Source organism: Colobus angolensis, unplaced genomic scaffold (genome assembly GCF_000951035.1).
Source record: "Colobus angolensis palliatus isolate OR3802 unplaced genomic scaffold, Cang.pa_1.0 Scaffold248, whole genome shotgun sequence".
Classification (NCBI taxonomy): domain Eukaryota; kingdom Metazoa; phylum Chordata; class Mammalia; order Primates; family Cercopithecidae; genus Colobus; species Colobus angolensis.
The window spans coordinates 1810140-1833428 of record NW_012115688.1 but is presented as its reverse complement, the minus strand read 5'-3'; the positions used below and the strand labels follow the sequence as shown (position 1 = coordinate 1833428).

The window sequence follows — 23289 nt, the reverse complement described above, 5'->3', positions numbered from 1 at the left end:
TGCGTCTTTCACATCCTGATAGACTTGATCATACTCCCTCAAAACCCTGGCTGATCTCTATCTTGGCAAAACCAGGGAAACATTCGCCTGCTTTTTCTAATATAGAATAATTAGTGGCATATAATCTGAGAAGAGTTTTAAATCTCAGTTTAGGAGATATAACAACAAGAGCAATTAAAAGTTTATAACCACAGGTTAAAATCAGATTAATAAAAGTGCCTAGATTGGAAAAACCACCCACCAATGGTTTGTTGCCTTTGCTTACATTTGCACTCTTCCCCATTTTAACACAATGTAATACTAAAAAATCAAATATGTTGAAACTTCATTGTTTTTGGTCTGATGAGGTAAAGAAATCATTTAAAACACATTTAATAATCAAGAATAAGGCAAACAAATCTAAATGTGTGTTAGTCTCCAGCAAAAGTAATGGTCATGTATCATGATTTTGACATAAACCTCATAATAGCCAATCTTTTCTCTACATTTTTCATAAAATCATAACCCTTGTGCATTCCTCTCATTTGTTTGTAGGCCAGGAGCCAGATGGAACTAGCTGGGGTGCACAAATGTTACAGGAAGCAATTCATTGTGTAGTAAAAGGGTCTGCAATTGAAAGCATTTCTAGAATTGAATGCATGCACAGGGGAATATTGTACCTGCTAGCTTCAAACTCTGAATTCTATTTGCATACCACCCTATCAGTCTATTGTAGAACATATCTGTTAAAGCCAGCATGAATGTATGTATATGTACACTGGGAACTGTGAAAATACATACATACATACATATATATATATATATATATATAGGCTTATGTCTGTTTAGTTTGTAGCAAAAATCATTGTGATGCCCAATGAATGTGGAGTGATTCCGCCCCACAATGTGACTGTGACTGTACCAATGCTATACATACGGCAAAATGCTTTTTGAATTGGATACATGCATGAATTCTTCTGACCACCTATATATGCAGGCAAATAGCATTATTCTTGATAATCCACATATCAATTTATAAAGTCATAATATGTAAATTATTCTTGTCATATCGTTTTATAAAGTCATAATATGTAAATTTGGGGATGTTAAGCACCCAAACAAAACTCACTGCATGAGTTTTAAATACTCATGCAGATACAGTGACATATCTTATAGTACTACTGCAGTGTATTAATCATTCAGATCTGAAATACTGGTTGATACTATTTTCTCAGGCCAGTTCTAAACCCCTGAGTCTGAAGGCTAGATTGATAGTTGAGGAATAACACAAAATACCCCATATTTTTCAGTGTTGTCAAAACTTGAGCAGTTATGAGTATTGTCAAGATGAGAGAGATTCTATTTGTTGTTCCGTCCAGAGACTATTTTCCATGTATGACCACATATGAGATCATCTCAAAATGCCTAGCCTCTGATAGATAAAGTCACCTATTTTGGTTGTGTCAGTTCCTTCTAGGTAAATACTCAGATTTTCTGATTTCCTAACCTTCTACTCTTTTCCAAAATGACAGTGGGTATATACTGAACTCACATGATGTCATGGCATGACTAGATGGGGGCTCCCCTGGCTAATGTTGGTTGTTTTGCTGGTGACTACCACAAGATTATTGGTTGGATCTCTGTGCCCAGGACAATGACATCTGCTGAGTCTGATTGAGTTGATTCTAACACTGGATATTTATTGATATACACTATGACATTTAATGACCCATCTATTCCTTTGAATGGTCTCTTGGCAAAGACCATCACCTTTTACTGGCTGGGCCCCATGATACTTCTTGTTGGCTATTCAGAGTTCCTGAAGCTGGCTGTGACTTTCTTTTGGCTAATGGATGAAGCAGTTTTGTAGTAGCCTTTGAGTATTGCCACTTACCAGGAAGAATTCCCCTGGTTAGCTCCCAGCCAGACCCACATTCACTTCTAGGCATTGCTCTTCTCTTGGGCTCTGATTGTTGAATGGTTAGGTTACTGGGGAATACAATTCGTTAGGCAGAATCATGAAAAACACATTGTTTTAATTAAAACAAAACAGTGATTTTCTGTCAAAGAAAAATTGCACTGGATTGAGTGAAGCGGTCAAGGAAGATTTTATACAAAAGTATTGCAACAGAGGTCAAGAGTATTGGGAGAGAGATTGAACTCAATTCCATTGAAACAATTCCGTTGAAGCGCTAGGCTGAGCTAGTGGAAATATACTGGAGGACATTGAGGAGGGAGGGGATTTGGCCAATGTGATGAGGCCATCTGTGTTTGGTAATTGGATCTTATGTAAGTTAGGCTCCTACCCTCCCACAGAGCCTGGAAGATGGAAGGTCCTATCTTTCTTGATGATTACATTTCAAAGGGGTGGCTCCCAGGTCCTTGAGAAAGATATCCCTGGATTGTAAAACTGGCAAGGGGCTGGATGAAGATTTACACCTCAAGGGGCAGAGACAGAATTTACAATCATAAGTTTTATAAAGTAAATGCTGTAAGAAAAGGGAGGTCAAGAGCTTAAAGTCAGAAAGAAACTTGTCTATAGTTGAGCTGAGGGAAATGTTAAGGCTGTCTTGATCACATACATCACTAATAATGTCCCTTCTTACCTGTGAAATAAGAATTATTACAACTGTCTACAAGCCAGGGAGCAAGCCCTTACCAGGAACTGAATCTACCAGCCCCTTGATCTTGGACTTCTCAGCCGCTAGAACTGTGAAAAATAAATGTCTGTTATTTAAAATAAATAAGTAAATCATGTAATTCAGTAAGATAGTGTATTCAAAACCGAATTCAACAAATACTTAAGCCCAGAGGTAAACAAATCTCATGAATTGAGAACATAATGCTATATTAATGTGTTTTAGCATTTACTAATTGAGGAAATATTAAATGGTTTAATCAATCGAATGTCTGAAATTGGTTTTGCACTTTACCTTTTTGATATACTATGCCCTAGTAATGCTGGCTTTTCTACCATTAAGTGGAAATGATGTCTGTTGGGTACAGGAGAGTGACTTCAGTTTGTTGACCCAGAAGGAGTGATATGAGAATATTTGGCTCATGACAGCTTATCATTTCAGTCTGGCTAGGGAAGATAAAAAAAAGAAAAGAAGGTAGAGAAGCGAAAAATGGTTTTTAAATCTCTGGGATATTGCCAGTAGGCTCTCTCCAATGCATGATGTCATTTACTGAAATGACCTGCCTCCCTGTAAAAGATCTAAATCAAAACTTTTAGAAAGATATTATAATGGGCTTAGAAAGCCAAACATGGGCAGATCCTGATTATCATCTGAATTTCTAGACATTATGTGCTAAAAATCATTTTTCCAAAACTACTAGTTTGAATGAAATAAAACGTTCTGTGGTAAAAACAAAATTAACGTACAGAATTTGGCATATTTGTAACTTTATTCTAGCCTTCCAGGGGAAATTTGGCTGTCATAAAATTTGCAAATCAAATATACAAATCAAAATGCCTGCATAGAGAAAGCTTGTAAATATTTACTTTTCAAAACCTTGCATTATTAGAGATTTCAGAAATGTCCAGTCTGGCAATACAAGAAGTAAGACTGAAAGTCAGTCTGCCAGTTTGCTGTGAGGGAAAATTGATTGACAGCGAAGAACTAAAACAGAAGACAATTTAGTGAGGTATTATTAATTAAGAACCTTGCTGGGGAGTTGAAGTGAAAAAGCATCTCTTTTTCATCATATCAAAAATTCCAAAACAAAGCAATACATACATCTTTGAAATACAGTTTACAAGTGATTAAGCTGTATAGGTGTGAGGCAATTGGGTCTGTGTGTGTGTGTGTGTGTGTGTGTGTGTGTGTGTGTGTGTGTATTTCAGCTGAGTGCTTAAACTTCTGTTTGAAAAACTTGATAAAAAATACCGTGCAGCAAAGAAAAGTATTCTGTGCTTGCAGTTTGGTTACAGTACCAGCTTTTTCAGTAGGTTGTATAAATTTAGACCATGTTATTATACCCGTGTGACTACAAATTTATTTCAATCTTATATGCAGTAAATACTTTTTTAAGCACCTACTATGTATCCAGCAATGTGCCAGACACTTGGGATGTGTCAATGAATAAAACAGGTGAAGACCCCTGATCTCATTGAGCTTATATTCTAATAAATATAGCACATAAACACTAAATATATGACATAAAAATCATATGCTATGTTAAAAGATGGAGATTTCTGTCCAAAATGAAAAAGTGGTTCAGAGGAAGACAAATGGTAGTGTGATTGTGGAGCAGAAGGAATTTTAAATGGGGGAAGTCAGGAGATACAAGCCTGTAAGAGAGGGTGACATTCAAGCAAAAGACTTAAAGGCAGCAAAGGTATTAGCCCAGAGTGTCTCAGAGAAGAGAGTTCCTGGAGAAACGAGCTTAATAAAGCTCCTGAGATGGAAAATGACTGATGTTCAGTTTATTCAAAGAACAGCAAGGAGGCCATTGTAAATGGAGAGCAGTGAACTGGGAAGAAGAAAAAGAGAGGTAGAGATGATATGGGGGTGGTTTAAGGGGGCAGATCATTGAGGACATTGCCGATGGCTAGTGAGAACTTTGTTTTGCACTCTGTAGAGTTGAGAGTTCTTGCAATATTGCAGTATTTTGTGCACAGGTATAATATTTGACACCTGTCGTGTAGAGAAGAGAGTCTCAGTGGGCACAGGAAGAAAGAGAGAGACTTATTAGGTGACTGTTGCAAGAATCCAGGCTTGAATAATGTGGCCTGAATCAAAGGAGCATCCAGGAAGGCAGAAAAACAGCAGGATTCTTAATAATAAAGTAGCACCAACAGCATCTTCTGGCAGTTTTGTAGTATGGTATGAGAGAAAGAAAGACGTCATGTGTGACTCCATTTTTTTTTTTTTTTTGTACTGAGAAACTGGAAGGATAAGATTACCATTATATGGGTCTGGGAAAAGGTGTGAATAGAGTAGGATTCAGAAGGAGAATGGAAAATCAGTTTTGGAAATGTTAAAGAGATCAAGTAGAATGGAATACACCAGTCTTGGGTTCAGGGAAGGGGTGTAGGCAGATTTATGAATGAGGAAATTTTTGACACGTGGGTAATGCTTAAGTTCATCAGGCTAAGAGAGATCACCAAGGAGTGAATGAAGACAGAAAAGAAGCAGAGAGGTCTGAGACCTGGAGAGTCTCAACTTTAAAAAATAATGTGAGATAAAAGAAGAAACCAGCAATGAGAGCGAGAGGGGGCAAACAATTAGGTAGCAAGACAAGAGAAAGTGCTTTTGTGGAAGCTAAGTGAGCAAAGTCTCTTTGGGCATCAGGAGTGGTCACCAGTATCAAACGCCACAGATTGTCCATGTGAACAGAAGTCTGAAGCCTGGCCACTGTATTTAGCAACATGGAGTTCTTGGTGACTTTGACAGGAGCACTTGCAGTTGAGTGGCAGAGAGTGAAAATCTGATTGGAGTTGACCCAAGAAAGAATGGGGTGAGAAAAATTGGAGAGTGATGTGGACCTATATTATTTCATTAAAAGAAGCCAAAAAAAAAAAAAAAATTAGAACGGGGTCAAGAGAAGTTTTTCTTTTAAAATGAGAAAAATAAGAGCATGCTGATGCAACGGTGCACTGATGGGAATTATCCATTAAAGAGAAAATAAAAATAATGAAGCAGGAGAGAGAATTGTTGAAGCAGTGACTGTGAGAAGGATCAGCACAAGTAAGGGGCCCAGCGAATGGCTTATGTGACTAGAAGGCACAGCAAACACTCTGCAGGCACAGCAGGACCTAGCAGTCCTGATCTTGTTTTCAGAACTTGGTCTCACTTCATTTCTCAACTCTCCTTCTCTCTCTTTTGGCCTCCCTCAGACAGGCTTTCCACAACAGTAGCTCCTACAGCTTGATGCCTGTATCTTATCTTCTTAGCTTTAATAGCAGAAAAGAGTCTGTTCTCCAGTAGTCATCACAAAATCCTGAAATTGCTCCGTGGTCATGGCTCAAGGTCACCTGCCCATCCTTGAAACAATCACTGTGATCAAAGTAGGCAAGGTCAAAATTCAGAAGTAAACATAAGGCCAACAGCAACATACACAGCACCAGTAGAGTCACATTCTCTTCCAGCTGAAACAAATGACACTGGTAAAAATACAAAGCTATTAAAAGGCTCTAAATGGTGGCCTGGGGACACCGCACACCATTTAAGGGAGCCAAACAAATATTGGCACCACGTTCTTTCCATTTTCTTACATTATTATAATTTTATGTCAAGATCAAAATGATCTGGGCACACTTGGACTCTTGGGGAAATCTAGATGAAATCACATTTGGAAAAAAAGTAATTATCTTGGAGGGAAACTTTCCTATGACAATTTTAATTAAGCCAATTATTTTCTAGGAATTTAGATGTCCTAATGGTGGCTAGAACCGTCATTCAATTATGTTCACTTGTGTTTTGTGTCCTTGAACATCTGTGTCCTTCTACACTTTAAAATCTCGGGGAAGAAATGTAATTCCTTCTGTCTCTGCAGTCTCTACTTGAATAAAGTTGACACATCGCCTTTACTGATGACCATCAGGAATGTCTGTCATGCCATTTTTAATATTACTACGGGATAAAGGTGATGCTTACCTATATTTTAAAACTCCAAGTAAGAGTATTTTTTCTTCACTTTTTCCTTTCACTTCCCTGAAATTTTAAGATGTGTCTCCCTGACCAGCACTAAATACTGGTGATATTTAGTAGATGGCATATATCGAGTCTTAAACATAATTCAGCCAGCCAGGTAATTTATAATTAAATCACACTGAATAAATTATTTGAACATATTCTTGGGATAAAATATACTACTATGAGGCAAAGATAGTTGTAATTACTCCGGGGTAAAGAATGAAAAATGGGGTGATTTGTAAAGTGACATCCTCCCACAGATTAAAATAGTATTAAAAATAAGTAATTTCTCACCTGCACTAAAATATTTGCATAGTATTTGGAAAATTTACTTAGCCTCTGTAAATATTTTTGTTTTTTTTCTTTTTAAGAGATGTTAAAACATATTTCATCTCACAAGATAATTTTAATAATTAAGTTAATATAATGTATGCAATTTCTAGTAGTGTGGTTAGCATACAATAGGCACTGGATAATTTTTAGTTTGCTTTTCTTACAATTCAGAACAACACATGTTCCAGAAGCAAGTTCCTCAGAAATCTGACGTTGAAAAGTGGTAGGCAACAAATAAAAGAAATGTTGTGTTTTGTGGTCAATCAGTTACTAATTTTTTTTTCAAAGCTCAACTTTGCTGTGATCATAACTCTCTTTGGAGCTAATAGCAGTAATAATTTTTATAATTCAAAAAACACTGACTGCCACATACTCTGATGTTGGTTGAATGTGGGAGAAATCAATAGGCACTTAATGTGCTTTTAAAATGTAATTCTCATAACAATACTACAGCATTTAAGAGTCTTGTGAATGGGGAGAACTTTTATTTTTAAATGTGAGTTTTTAGGCTGTAATATGAAGAGTTAAGACATTTTTCCATTTGAATAGATTTATGACGCTTTATTATGCCAAGTCTCAGTAACAAGGTTAAGGCAGGAGAGAGAGGATGGTGGAACAGGGAAAGGAAACCTGCAGTATGGGGACAAATATGAACTGGTGGGGGCAAGACTCTTGTTTCCGTTTTGTGGGTACATTATCATTAACCATGGAAGAGACGGGGTTGAGAAAAGATGGTCTTTAGTTTCATAAGAATTGGTTTCTTATGATACTGAATATATTGGTATACTAAAATCATGAGCTCAAAGAACACTTAACCAGCAGCTAAAAGGTTTTGTTAATAAACAAAATAAATAAGTACATTTTATTTTTTAGTAATACAGAGTTTATAATTTGCTGGAGTTGGTCATCACTTTCTCCATTAAAAAAGTAAATATGACAATAGTGTGTTTCCGAGGGCCATGCGGTTTGGCGGTAGTCTTAGGGCTGGTCTAACCTCAGCTGCAGTTACGTTTGCATTTCATGTCACTAGCTGTCATCATAGCCTGGCAAAAAAAAAGAAGTCTGCAAAGAATAATCAATTTATCTCTATCGGTCTATCTATCTGTCTAGCTTATGTCTTCCATTTTACTATTTAGCATTTGTCTTAAAATTAGAACAAGCCTAACACTCTATCATGCACTAATGCCATGTGCATCTGCAGAGCTGCACAGCTTAAAACCCAGTAGGGATATTTGGATTCCCTGTGGCCAACTTATCTGGTTGAAATTACTTGGTATAGCCTAGAAGCATCTGAATTTCCATTACTTTATCAGTGTACCTCGTTAATGATACAGCTTAATTTGCATACCAGTAGTACCTTTTCACCACAGGTAAGAAATGGAAATGTTCAAGGTCAATTAACTGTGAATGTTTCAAGTTGGCTGGTGCAGCTGTAACTATGAGCAGCGCTGGGAAGAGGGAGCGGTCAGTGAGAGGTTTTTTCTCCTGATGAGAATTGATGATCCAATTTTAACATACTAGAATCACACTGATTCTTTTTTCCTTGCTGTGTTTCTGTCATGTGTTCGCTTTTTAAAATACTGGTCTGTAGAGGCATGGAAATGCAAGAGAAATACTATGAAATTTTGGACTTTAGGAAAACATATTCTTAATTGCGGCTTTAAACCATTACAGTTAACTAGAAAGGACAAGAAGCAAACTAATCAGTATTTTCTCAGAGGTATTAGCTGATACAGATGCGATTCCAAATGTAGAATTTCCAGGCTGAGATGGTGGCATTCTAGGGGCACTTCATTCACCCTTTCTTAACTTTTCCTTGTAAACAGACAAAAATGACAAAAAAAAAAAAAAAATAGAGATGTGCAGTTGCAGCAGTAAGAGAATTAAAGATGCTTGATTAGCACCAGACCCTAGATAACTTTCAATTTGTAAAGTTCTGACAGGGCCTGGAGGGAAAGAATAAAATTAGATAGGACAGTGGAGGGAAATATGCATCCATGTGCCGTGTCCATCATGTGCCTATACTTCAAAGACATGGTCCCTTGTTAACTACAGGAAGCGAAGTTAACCCTACTGCCTGGTAGCTTAATCCTGAGGTTCCCTGATCTTTATCAGCATCAGCAAGTCTTTTCTACACCACTGGGAACCACTGATTCCCACCTTTGCATCCTGACACTATGAGAGGCACTGTTGTGTCCTCTTTAGGGGCATGGTGCCTCTTGCCTGCTCCACGGGTGAGGGCAAAGTGTTCAGACTCTTGGTATCTGATGCACCGTCTACTATGTAGATTGCACTGAGAATTAATTAACAAGGCCTTCACAAAATGCCTGACAAAAAGGACTCCCTTGCTCAGCAAATGGGAGGTAATACAGTATTAGAATAAGTAGAGGAGGATGGATGGTGTTTTGTCACATCCTGAAAAATGAAGGATGGAGGAAGCATTGATTCATATTTTAAAATAATACCTCAGGAGCAGTTCCCACAGAGTTCAAGAACTCCCTGAGCTATTTGTGGTAGGGTGCTATTTAAAGTGTACTTCAGATCATTCAAGAACACATTCCGTATAAACAACAGTCTGCAAGGGTAGGAAGTGCCCTTCGTGGACACCAGGGCCGTGCTAAACAAATGACCCCGAGACACCCAGGGACCATGTCTATGCAACAAGCACTCTTGCTTAAAAGATGAGAATAATTCTCAGCAAACTATCGCAAGAACAGAAAACCAAACACCGCATGTTCTTACTCATAGGTGGAAATTGAACAATGAGAATACTTGGACACAGGAAGGGGAACATCACACACCAGGGCCTGTTGTGGGGAAGGGACAGTGGGGAGGGATAGCATTAGGAGATATACCTAATGTAAATGACGAGTTAATGGGTACAGCACACCAACATGGCACATGTATACATATGTAACAAACCTGCACGTTGTGCACATGTACCCTAGAACTTATAATAAAAAAAGATGAGAATATTGTATTTATAAGCATAAAGGTAGATAATATTGGTGTACAATGAAACTGCACCCAAAATCACAGGTTCTTTAAGAACAAATACAGAGGAAATTAAAAGTCAGAACACATAAACAAAAATCAAGTATGTAAAAAATTTCTGGATCCACAAAAGAGAAAGAACATTGTGCTTTTGACACATGGAGTGGAATACACTTTTGAATAATGATTAACTTTAAGAAAGATGGAAATTTGATGATGTATCTAATTCTAAAGGCAGTATAGTAAGAAACAGGGATTATACCTGAGTGCAAACAGTCATTAGTGTGATGCCGTCAGGAGAGGACCTTCTTATAATATAATGTTTAAAAAGAATTTCAACGTATTTATTTTAGATTAAGGGGTGCATGTGCAGTTTGTTGTAATTTAATTTTTTAAAATGCTGCTTTGACCCAGTTTTGACCCTGGCTAGGACTGGGCACTTTCCTTTCTTAGCAGCTGATTATGTCCATACTCCAACCACCTCCTTTGTTAGGTTCTCACCCTTTGGGGTCACTAAGCATCATTACTGGGACAGGTACCAGACAACTAGTGCCCTAGTGCCTCCTAGATAAATTGTTGAAATTAGCGAATTCACAGGAAGCCCACCAAGCCTAGCTAGCTAGCCCTACCCTGCTTGTCATACAGAAGCTGCCTCCTACAGCTCCAGTTTGCTCTTATCCTGTCCCCTGGTGCATCCCCCTGTGTGGTCCTGCCTGACGTCTTCTCTTGTTTGTAGTTGTAAGTAGCAGAGTTCTGCCCTTCATCTGTCAGAGTGTCATTATGCTGTGTTCCAGCATCAAAATAATCTTGAAGTCTTACAAAGCAGTTGTCAACACTGGCATGTGCCTTCAGGTCCTACAATGGCATACGCCGTACCATAAGAGCAAACATTTATTGAGCATTTCTTTGAATTAGGTCTTGTACTCAAGGTTTCATAAAATGGATCATGTATGCCAAGAATAATGCTTGAATTAAAACTATATAAATTAATGGTAACCTGTATCTAAAATTCCAGACCTTATTATCAGAGCCTCAAGGTGAGCAGCAAAAGAACGGGGGAAGAAAATGTGCTAACATTCTTATTTGGAGTGCTATGTAATTGATGTGGCATTTAAAACATTAAATGTTAGATAAATATGGATTCGAGAATGGGTCAAACCCTATTTCATAACTTTTACAATGATTATATGTTACTTGTATTATCAGCAATGTTAAATCTCAAAAGAATTCCCCAAATTATTATATTAAACTGGAAGAATGAAGCATCTTAACAAGATATAAAGGAGTCACATCTACAGTATTTTGGTGTGTGTTGGATAAAATATAACACAATAAATTATGCTCCACACATTACTTCCTTGAACATACATCACAACTTGTATTCTTTACTTCTAAGTGATCAAGCACAGCTTCCTCTATGATTTCCTTGGTTCTCTTTTCTCCCATCCTCTTACCCACCACCCTCCTCCCATACAGGATAGAATTAGTGGTGTATTGGTAAACTGACTGGGGTGGGGGCAGGTGCTTATTTGCAGAGTTTGCGATTTCCGGGGTTTAAATACTCACATCATGGCCAATTGCAAAGATGGTTATGTTTAATAACTAGCTTGCAAAATTGAAAATTTAATGATTGTCTCTCACAAACTTGGGAATGAGCTCCAGCCCACCACTGTATAGAACATCTTTATTATGTTATTTTCTCCTGCACACGCCCCATCATTAATGTGTGTTTCAAACATGGTTTTCAACATCTGTCCCTCCCAATAGACTGTAAATATTTTGAGGACAGGAACTATTTCTTGACTTTTGTTTTCCCAGACTTAACAATGTACTTCCTTCTCTAAGTCTAAACATGATCAAAAGTAGATTTTTAGTTCCACCATAGCTTTAGTTCCTTCATAGCTTGAAGTTACTTCCTTACATCCAGTCCTGGGCAAAGGGGTAGGAGAGCAGACCATTACCCAGTCACGCATGTGTGCAGTAGACTTGCTAGTTCCCAGTGTTGGCAGGACTGTTCACCTATCAAGTTAAACATTTTAAATATTCAGCAAGACCCCTAGTTCTCTCAGTTTTAGGAGGCTGTAACACCTAGAAATGAACACAGTTAATTAACATAGACATCATACAATTATACTAAATTCTTAACTCTGTATTTTTTTACAATTATAAGACGTTTCATATTTTGGAAATTTAAGTTCCATAGAGGAATACAGTCTTACTGGCATTTCGACTGTACTAACATAGATTTTTAACTAACTCTCCTTTCTCAATTTTCTCCTGTTTCTATTTTTAATAAAAGGAGCTGGTGGCTGGTCTCCACTTGTGTCTAACAAATACCAGTGGTTGCAGATTGACCTTGGAGAGAGAATGGAGGTCACCGCTGTGGCCACTCAAGGGGGATATGGTAGCTCCAACTGGGTGACCAGCTACCTCCTGATGTTCAGTGATAGTGGCTGGAACTGGAAACAATATCGCCAAGAGGACAGCATCTGGGTATGTTCTTTAAAAAAAGACATAGTCTCTCGGGGAAAGAGGTACAGTCAGTACTGCATCTTGTTTACCAATCTCTTAAGTAGAAATACAGAATTTTCAGACTTACACTGAAAACATTTTCCAAGAGAAAATATGGTAAATGTTCATTTTCTAATACATTTTGTGGTAAATTTATGAGAATGCTAAGGATGAATTTATTTTACAGGGTTATCAAAAATTGAAAACAACCCTATTAGTCCATTAAATAGTGTGGGAGTGTAAGAAATAAATAAGTCTAGTATAAAAAATTTTTTAGTTCAAAAACATAATAGTCTTGCATTGTTGTTTGTTTGTTTATTTATTTATTTATTTATTTTTGAGACAGAGTCTTACTCTGTCACCCAGGCTGGAGTGCAGTGGTGCGATCTCGGCTCACGGCAACCTCCGCCTCCCGAGTTCAAGCAATTCTCCTACTTCAGCCTCCTGAGTAGCTTGGATTACAGGTGCCCACCACCACACCGGCTAATTTTTGTGTTTTTAGTAGAGACAGGGTTTCACCATGTTGGCCAGGCTGGTCTCGAACTCCTGGCCTCAAGCAGTCCACCTGCCTCGGCATCCCAAAGTGCTGGGATTATAGGCGTGAGCCACTAAGCCCAGCCTGCATTGTCTTTATTGAAAATTAGTCAAAATAATTTGTTCCTTTTATTTCTTCTGATAACTGAGATTTTTGAAACCCTGTTTCTTTCTCTGGTATATGGGAATTTATATATATAATATGTGGAGTTGTATATGTATCTATAAACCCTTTGTCTATAAACCCTTCTCTAGTCTCTGTAAAGTGTATAAATGTGTACATTGCTGTGTGTTCTAAACAGTGGTGCAGCTCCTGTAAGAGGGAGACTGGGAAAGAGGCATTTTGTGATAAAGCAGATGATATTTGTAGTTGATTGATAAATAAACCTGGATATGGCATATAAACACCTGATGGAAGAAGGAAGCTAAAGGAAGTTTGTTTGATGACAAAGAAAAGACTTCTTTCTTAGTGAAGAAAAATACTTGTTTGGATCTTATGTGGGCTAAGAACAAGACACTGCAATCAAAGAACTGTATTTCCCCCTCTGGCTGAGCTGCTGGAACCAGAGAAAATGGGTTACTTAATGAAGCATCATTCTTAGCACATAGATAATTTGGAAGCCTATTTGGGCGCATAATGATAATTTTCTTTGACCAGTCAATTGTCTCTTTTTTGAAACTTCCTACAACTCCGTTATATATTATAAACTCATTGAAGAAATGGACTGTGATTTACTCACTTTTGTATCTTTAAAGCTCTTGGTGGCCGTTCAGTCCATGTTTACTGATGTAATTGGAATTGAGAGAAGTAGCCTTGCTCTTTCTCTAGAGGGAGCAACAGTGAGACTAGAAGAAGTTGCCTATAAGCAGTTTTAAGAGAAGCTGTTTAAAATCCAAAGCAAGTTATAGCTGTTAAGAGGAAAAAAACAAAACAACACACGCACCCCAAAACTCCAAACACTGGGTATTACGGTTCAACTAATTCCATGAAAGCCATTCAAACTAGGGATAAAATAAACGGTAATTATGAACCAGTAACAATAAAAATGTAATGAGGTATTTATTTAACTAGATATTTGGATTGTCTTCTCTTTTTTGAATTAAGCATTGGAATTTAAGCTAGATAAGTAGTGGCTAATGCATGCTAATGTTTAGGTATGTTAATTAAAGTGTATTTTTTTAAAAAGTGATCAATGAATCAGGAAAATTGTTGTATTTCTGTTAAGCAAGCTTGGGGAAAGCCAAATCCAGGCACCGCCATTTACGTTACTTGCTCACTCTTATTAAAGTTGAGGCACTCATGGTGAAATGGTGGCATGAATGCTATCCTTACTAATCCAAACCAATAGCAGTAAAAACATGGCATCTATCATAATCCTGTTAAGGTAATATTGTTTTCTAGACTCTGCTGTAATTTGTGGATTTACTCAGTGTCTTCCCCTCTTGAGTGTGAGCTGTGTAAACACTGTACCTTGCGACCTTTCATCTCAACATCCCCAAAGTGTAACAGCACCTGGCATGTCACAGTCAAATATTAAATGTTGATTGAAGGAATGAGTGAATAAAATGCACTTCCTTGTAGAATACTCTTCTGATCACTCTAAAAGTGACTCTCTCTTGCCCCCATCACCTCTTCTTTTTAGTACATTATGCTGTACTAGTTTAATATACCAGTTAGAATGGCACATTTTTCTTTTCCCTATAAATTTTGAACTTTTTTATGAGCCAGATTTTCTTTTTCTAATCTTAGCATTTCTGGCATCCAACATCCAGTGCGGCACATGACTTTTGTTGAGTAAATAGGTGAAAGAACCAATAAATGAATGGATTTGAATATGTCAATCTGCTAATCTGTGCCTATCTTTGTCCAAATTTCTGGAATGTATCAAAAGTTTGTTAACTCACTGAAGAAGACTGGGCATAGTGGTTCACACCTGTAATCCCAGCACTTTGGGAGGTCAAGGTGGGAGGATCAGTTGAGGCCAAGAGTTCAAGACCAGCCTGACCAACATGGTGAAACCCCATCGCTACTAAAAATACAAAAAAGTTAACTGGATGTGGGGAGGCTGGGATGGGAGGATTGCTAGAACCTGGGAGGCAGAGGTTGCAGTGAGCTGAGATTGCGCCACTGCACTCCAGCCTGGGTGACAGAGCAAGACTCCATTTCAAAAACAAAAACAAAAGAAACAGCAACAACAAAATCACTGAAGAGATAAGGTATATCAGAGCAAACCAAAGAAAGATTCAGCAGAACATGCAAATATTAGGTACAGCTTCCTAAGCATTTGGAAATGGACAGAATGTGCAGATCACTGTAAGCTGAATTTATCAAAGAAGTAAGGCTTACATAGGTCTTGAAGAAAGCATTGTAGTTTAGATTATGGAAGGATTAAGGAGGCTATTTTATGAAGATGGAAAGATGTGAAAAAAGCATGGAGATTGGGAATATCCAGAGTTACGGTTTCCTGTGTAATAACTAGTGAGATTACTGGTCAGATTGGACTATCAAGTTTTGGAAAGACTGGAAGATAATTTTGGATATGGCAAAGAAAGTAGACAGATAACTTTAAATGTCAAGATCAAAGTTAAGACTTAGTACAATAGACACCATTACCACACATAACATAGCTAAGTTGTAGTGTAGATAAAACAACCCCAAGTCTCTGAAAGTATGTGTATGTGTGTGTATATATATATGTATTTGTATATATGTGTGTGTATATATGTATGTATGTGTATGTGTGTGTGTGTATATATATGTATATATGTATGTATGTGTATGTATTCCCTGTTAATCCTAGGTGGCTTCAAAGTTTTATTCTACTCTATGGTTACTCTGGTCCCACTCTAAAGGAAGGTGTCTCTCTGTGAATGTCTAATTGTTGAAGCAGGAAAATTGAAATGTGGTGAATTGTGCCCTGTCTCTTGACTTTTCTGCCTGGAAGAACACAGACCACTTCAATTTGCATTTTTCAAGCCAAAGAACAATTTCAAATTGATGTACATCATAAAAAACCTAACCCTTTGTTGCGTTTTACAAATATATATTTCCCAACTTTTTGTTTTCTGGCCCAGTTTTTGTAGATATTTTAGGATGTATACCAATTATACCAAATATGCCAATTTCCTTTAAGAGCTTCACAATCTGCTCCAGATGATACAAATGAGTCTACAAAAGAGGGTTAGGAAACACATAAGGCATTATACAAATATGTGATACAAAAAGAAAGAAAAGACAAGTGTCATTGGTTTAGGAACAAACACAATAAAAACAATCAACACGGATTGAAATGCTGCAGGGAAAATGCTTCATTCTCTCCTCATTTGATCTCACTTCGAATGCCAGGCAGAACAATGACTTCTATGTACCTGAAATAATTAATAAAATGCTCTGCCACTTCTTACAAATAATCCTGAAGAGGAAAGACAGACTGTTTTACAATCTATACAGATCATTTGATAGAAATGCAAGCTTGATAGATATGTGATATTTTAAAATATTACACGTTGAAATATTTCTTTAGTAAAAAATTTTTAGTGCAATGTTCATAAAATATAATTTATACAAAGTATTCTGCTGAATGGCAAATGTATATTTTATGAAAATTCAGAAAATGCAAGCTACTAAACTTTCTCTTCAGATTGAACACAAAATTCCTCGACATCTATAATAAAAAGATTCTCTTCAGTTTATTGCACATGATTGGAAAAGTAAACATAAGGTATAATTTTCACTCACTTAAGAACAATTGTTGAGATATCATGAAATCAACATCTTAGAAATTATTTTAAGTAGATAACATGTGCAGGAGCTTTACAGGCAAATTCTCCAAATCCTTTCTGATAAATGCCTAAGATTCTTCTGCACTGCAGTGTACAAGGGCAATGAATGGGGTGGTACCAGTCTTATAAACTGAGTAAATATGATTGTTAAACACAAGAATAATTTGCTTTATTTTAAAATAGAGTTCAGTTGTACTTGATTTTTCAAACAAAAACCTTTATTGACTATATGAAGTTAGTATCTCTTTGTTTTTTGACTAGAAGTGTCTAGTGTCATGGTTCTAGGTTTGGCTGGTGAAAGACACAGAGACCCTGTGGCATGGTATAATCAGTTAGGCAGAAGTACTACCTGTCACAAAATATTCAGGCCATTATTATCACTGTGAATGATTGAGTTGTCAACTCTGTAAGCCAGGCAGGGTAGAAACACTACCTGCAGAGATTTCCACATGCATTTGTTTTAAGTCAAATAAGTGCCTAGGGATAGTTCAATAGAAAATCTGAGGAGGCAGAAGTGCAAAAGAGATATATGCTGTAGGGTAGGTGACTCTCCTCCTTGTGAGTGGCATTTTTCCTTCTTTCATGTTGAGCCCTTATTCTCTTGACCTAAGCCTACAAGCAGCATTTGTGGTGATAGAAGGTATAGCAATACTAATGCCACGTGTGTCAACATGTCAAGCTGTCAAATTTAATACACTGTAATACTTGCCTCAGTACTTGGCATATGCCTAGAGAGTGCCTGAAGCTGCTTTTATCTTTCAAGACACTGATTCAAAACATATTTTAATGAAAGTCTACATTATTAGTCTAAATCTCCAGGAAGCTTCCTGTTTATATTTCTATGTAGCTCCATATTCTCTAGGTTTTGAAAATGATTAACCTGCTAATGCGTGGTTAAAACTTTTTTAAAAAATTTTTTTATTGTAGTAAAAAAACTTAACATGAAATCTACCCTCTCGACAAATTTTTAAGTGCACAATACAATATTGTTCACTATAAGCTCCGTGTTGTATAGCAGATCTCCAGGACTCAATCATCTTGCTTAACTCGAACATTTTATCTGTTGAATGACACCTCCTCATTTCAACCTTTTCCTGTCCTCTGGCAACCATCATTCAACTTTCTGCTTCTATAGATTTGACTATTTTAGATACATGTACCTCATGTGAAAGTGGCAACATGTATTATTTGTCCGTCTGTGACTGGTTTATTTCACTTAGCATAATGTCCTCAAAGTTTGTTTGTGCTGAAAGAACTTTCAGGCAGAATGTGCTTTTTTTTTTTTTTTTTTTAAGTCTGAATAACATTCCATTGCATGTAAATACCACCATGTTAAAATCTATTCATTTGCCTATGGACATTTAGGTTGTTGCCACATCTTCGCTATTGTAAATAATGATACAATGAATATGAGGGTGCAGATGTCTGTTTGAGATCCTGATTTCAATTCTTTTGGATAAATACCTGGGATCAGGATTACTGAATCACATGAAATTTCTATTTTTAATTTTTGAGGAAGTTCCATACTGCATACTGTTTTCCATGGTGGTTGTACCATTTTATATTCCTACCAACTGTGTGCTAGGGTTCCGATTTCTCCAATTTCTTGTCAATGCTTGTTACCTTTTTGTTTTCATTGTTTAAATGATAGATAGCCTAACAGGTGTGAGGTGTATCTCATTGTGGTTTTGATTTGCATTTCCCTGATGACTGGCAATGTTGAGTATCTTTCACCTACCTGCTGGTTATGTGTGTATCTTCTTTGGAGAACTGTCTGCTCAAGTCTTTCAGTCATATTAAAATCAGGTTTTTTCCCTCTTTTTTTGCTATTGAGTTGGGGAAGTTATTGATATATTTTTACTATACTATTATTATATGTTTAGTTTATACATACTAATGATAAATGATCCAAGAAGGAAATGTAAAACATAGTCTCATTTACAATAGTATCAAAAAGAATAAAATACTTAGGAATAAACTTTACCGTAGGAGCAAAAGAGCTGTACACTGAAAACTACAAAATATTGCTGAAAGAAGTGAAAGCAGAACCAAATAAATGAAAAGATTTCTGTGTTCATGGATTAGAAAACTTAATATTGGCCGGGCGCGGTGGCTCAAGCCTGTAATCCCAGCACTTTGGGAGGCTGAGACGGGCGGATCACGAGGTCAGGAGATCGAGACCATCCTGGCTAATATGGTGAAACCCCGTCTCTACTAAAAAAAATACAAAAAATTAGCCGGGCGATGTGGCGGGCGCCTATAGTCCCAGCTACTTGGGAGGCTGAGGCAGGAGAATGGCGTGAACCCGGGAGGTGGAGCTTGCAGTGAGCTGAGATCCGGCCACTGCACCCCAGCCTGGGCGACAGAGCGAGACTCTGTCTCAAAAAAAAAAAAAAAAAAGAAAACTTAATATTGTTAAAATGTCTATATTACTCAAAGCAATCTATAGATTCAATACAATCCCTATCAAAATCCCAATGGCATTTTGTTACAGAAATAGAAAAAAAAATTCTAAAATTTATATAAAACCAGAAATTTAGGTAGAACCACAAGCATTGTTTTGAATATCCAAAACAATCTTGAGAAAGAACGAAGCTAGAGGCATCACACATCTGATTTCAAAATATATTACAAAACTACAGTTTGGTACTGGCATAAAGACAGACATATAGACCAATAAAAGAGCATAAAGCCCAGAAATAAACCCACACATCTGTGGTCAACTTATCTTCCACAAGGGTGTCAAGAACAAACACAGGAACAGAAAACCAAATACCATATGTTCTCACTTATAAGTGGGAACATAGACTGTGTATGGAGATAAGGAAGGGAACAGCACACACCAGAACCTAATTGTGGGTGGAGCGGGGGAGGAGGGTGAGGATCAAAAAACTACCTATGAGGTATGATGCTTATTACCTGGTTCACAAAACGATCTGTACATAAAACCCCTGTGACACACAATTTACCTATGTAACAAACTTGTACATGTATACACACGTGTATACATGTGTGTATATGTATATACACAATGGGGACCAGGCATGGCGGATCATACCTGTAATCCTAGCATTTTGGGAGGAGAAGGAGGTATCATTTGAGGCCAGGAGTTCAAGACCAGCCTGGGCAATATAGCGAGACTCCTGCTCATTAAAAAAAAAAGTAATAGACAATGGGGAATGTATAGTCTCTTCAACAAATGCTACTGGGAAAACTGGATATCCACATACAAAACAATGAAATTAAACCATTATTTTTTTTTTCTTTTGGAGACAGAGTCTCACTCTTTCGCCCAGGCTGGAGTGCAGTGGATCCTGGCTCATTGCATCTTCCACCTTCTGGGTTCAGGTGATTCTTCTGCCTCAGCCTCCTGAGTAGCAGGGATTACAGGTGTGTGTCACCACACCCAGATAATTTTATATTTTTAGTAGACATGTTGTTTCACCATGTTAGCCAGGCTGATCTTGAGCTCTCGATCTTAGGTGATACACCCACCTTGGCCTCCCAAAGTGCTGAGATTACAGGCGTGAGCCACTGCGCCTGGCCTGGACCCTTATACCGTATAAAAAAATTAACTCAAAATGGGTTAACGACTTAAATGGAAAACCTGAAACTGTAAAACTGCTGGAAAAAAACATATAGAAACAGCTTCACGACATTGGCCTTGGTAATGCATAATATTTTTAGATATGATATCAAAAGCACAGACAACAAAATGAAAAACAGTGGAACTACACAACAAAAACCTTCTTTATAGCAAACAACAAAGTGAACAGTCATCCTAAAGAGTGAGAGATACATTTGGGAACCATATATCTGATAGGAGGTTAATATTAAAAAAGCATTTGGGTTTTAAATATGACCTCAGTCACACATCAACACAGTTAGTTTGCTAGGCATCTTCTTTATTAAGTAGCGTCGGTGGGTCTGTTTCATCTCTTTGCATCTGTGCACATTCTGTAACATGTTTTGTCAATCCCTCCTCATAAACTGCTGTAAGGTGCATGTATATCGGAGCTTTACCTCAATATATAATATACAAGAAAATATATATGACCTGTAATCCCAGCACACTGGGAGGCTGGGATGAGTGAATCACTTGAGGTCAGGAGTTTGAGACCAGCCTGGTCAGTATGGTAAAATCCTGTATCTATTAAGAATACAAAAATTAGCGGGGCATGGTGGTACACACCTGTAATCCCAGCTACTCTGGAGGCTGAGGCATGAGAATCACTTGAACCTGGGAGGTGGAGGTTGCAGTGAGCTGATATCAGGTCACTACATTCCAGGCTGGGTGACAGAGCAAGATTCCATCTCAAAAAAGGAAAAAAAAAAAAAGAAGTATGAACACTTATGAGCTGTAGATACACAAAGCAATGTGAGATAAATTGTGATACTGCTTCACAGTCTTTAAATGGATCTGTTTGTAAGCAAGCAAAAAATTTATTTGAAAAGAGTACTAGAGTTAGCAGTGAATTTAATTTGGTGCCTCTTCAGAGTGCACACCCCCATTCCAGTTCATTTTCAAATAATCGACCTGAGAACAACATTTTTAAAACACTTGACAACTTGTATCTTACATTCTACCATGTGACAATTCAGTGACAACATCATTCCCTTTTCTCTATTCCCTCTTATCACAGCTGTGATATGATGTCTTAGACATCTGCTTTTTGGCTGCTTCATTCCCCAGGAGGCTACATTTTGCATTTTTCAATCTGGAAGCAATTCTGTCCTTCTGAAGTGTTTCTTCATTGTTCCTTAAGACCTGGACAAAACTAATACTTCCCAATCACTTTGCTAATTTTCCATCTTTAATTTTCAACTTTATTAAGTATATTTTAAATAGAGATGAAATTTAAAAATATTTAAAACTATTCTGTAGGTTGCCTGTTCACTCTGACGATAGTTTCTTTTGCTGTGCAGAAGCTCTTTAGTTTAGTTAGATCCCATTTGTCTATTTTGGCTTTTGTTGTCATTGCTTTTGGTGTTTTAGTCATGAAGTCTTTGACCATGCCTATGTCCTGAATTGTATTGCCTAGGTTTTCTTCTAGGGTTTTTATGGTTTTAGGGCTTATGCTTAAGTCTTCCATCCATCTTGAGTTAATTTTTGTATAAGGTGTGAGGAAGGGATCCAGTTTCAGCTTTCTGCATATGGCTAGTCAGTCTTCCCAACACCATTTATTAAATAGGGAATCCTTTCCCCGTTGCCTGTTTTTGTCAGGTTTGTCAAAGATCAGATGGTTGTAGATGTGTGGCATTATTTCTGAGGCCTCTGTTCTGTTCCATTGGTCTATATATCTGTTTTGGTATTGGTACCATGCTGTTTTTGTTACTGTAGCCTTGTAGTATAGTTTGAAGTCAGGTAGCTTGATGTTTCCAGCTTTGTTCTTTTTGCTTAGGATTGTCTTGGCTATGTGGGATTGTTTTTGGTTCCGTATGAAATTTAAAGTAGTTTTTTTTTCTAATTCTGTGAAGAAAGTCAGTGGAGAAACTAAGATTTGAAGTGGATACAGTAATATTTCTTAAAAACTCTGGCCAGGTGTGGTGACTCACACCTGTAATCCCAGCACTTTGGGAGGCCGAGGTGGGTGGATCACCTGAGATCAGGAGTTCAAAATTAGCCTGGCCAACATGGTGAAAACCCATCTCTACTAAAAATAGAAAAAATTAACTGGGTATGGTGGCAGACACCTGTAATCCCAGCTACTTGGGCTGCTGAGGCATGAGGAATTTCTTGAACCTGGGAGGTGGAGGTTGCAGTGAGCTGAGATCATGCCACTGCACTCCTGCCTGGGGGACAGAGCGAGACTCCATCTCAAAAAAAAAAAAAAAAAAAAAAAAAAAAAATCTAAGAGAATCATCTGGATAATTACTTTTTATAAAGGTAATTCAATAACGCTTCTAACAACAATATTAACTTTTAAATTCTTAAGTTCTCTTCCTAGATATAAATAACTAGATGGACAATGTAAAAGAAATACAAACCCTATTTATAATAAAATCCAAACTAGATTAGATTGGAAGTCAGATTTATTATTTGTTGATTTGCATAATGTATCTTCAGGGAAATACATATTCTGAAGCTACCCTTGTTGATCCTGATATGCTTTTTTGTTATTGTTGTCTTTTATTTTTTAATTTTTGACTTTAATGTTTTTCTTTGTGCATTTACATTTACCTTTTTAATTTCATGTCAAATTATAAAAAATTTACTTTGCTGGATTTTTTTTTTTTTTTTTTTTTGAGACGGAGTCTTGCTCTGTCACTCATGCTGGAGTGCAGTGGCTCCATCTCAGCTCACTGCAACCTCCACCTCCCGGGTTCAAGCGATTCTTCTGTCTCAGCCTCCTGAGTAGCTGGGATTACAGGCATGCACCACCAAGCCCAGCTAATTTTGTATATTTAGTAGACATGGGGTTTCACCATGTTAGCCAGGCTGATCTTGAGCTCTCGATCTTAGGTGATACACCCACCTTGGCCTCCCAAAGTGCTGAGATTACAGGCGTGAGCC

At 37.4% G+C, this 23289-nt stretch overlaps 1 protein-coding gene across 2 annotated transcripts in view; it reads left to right on the top strand.

Annotated features, from left to right (window-relative positions):
• Positions 1 to 23289, top strand: part of CNTNAP4 (contactin associated protein-like 4) — a 279155-nt gene that overhangs the window by 62521 nt on the left and 193345 nt on the right. For both annotated transcript variants that reach the window (XM_011945986.1, XM_011945987.1), the window contains exon 3: positions 12247 to 12440. In XM_011945986.1, the coding sequence (XP_011801376.1) occupies positions 12247 to 12440 (194 nt within the window). The remainder of the gene's footprint in view (positions 1 to 12246; positions 12441 to 23289) is intronic.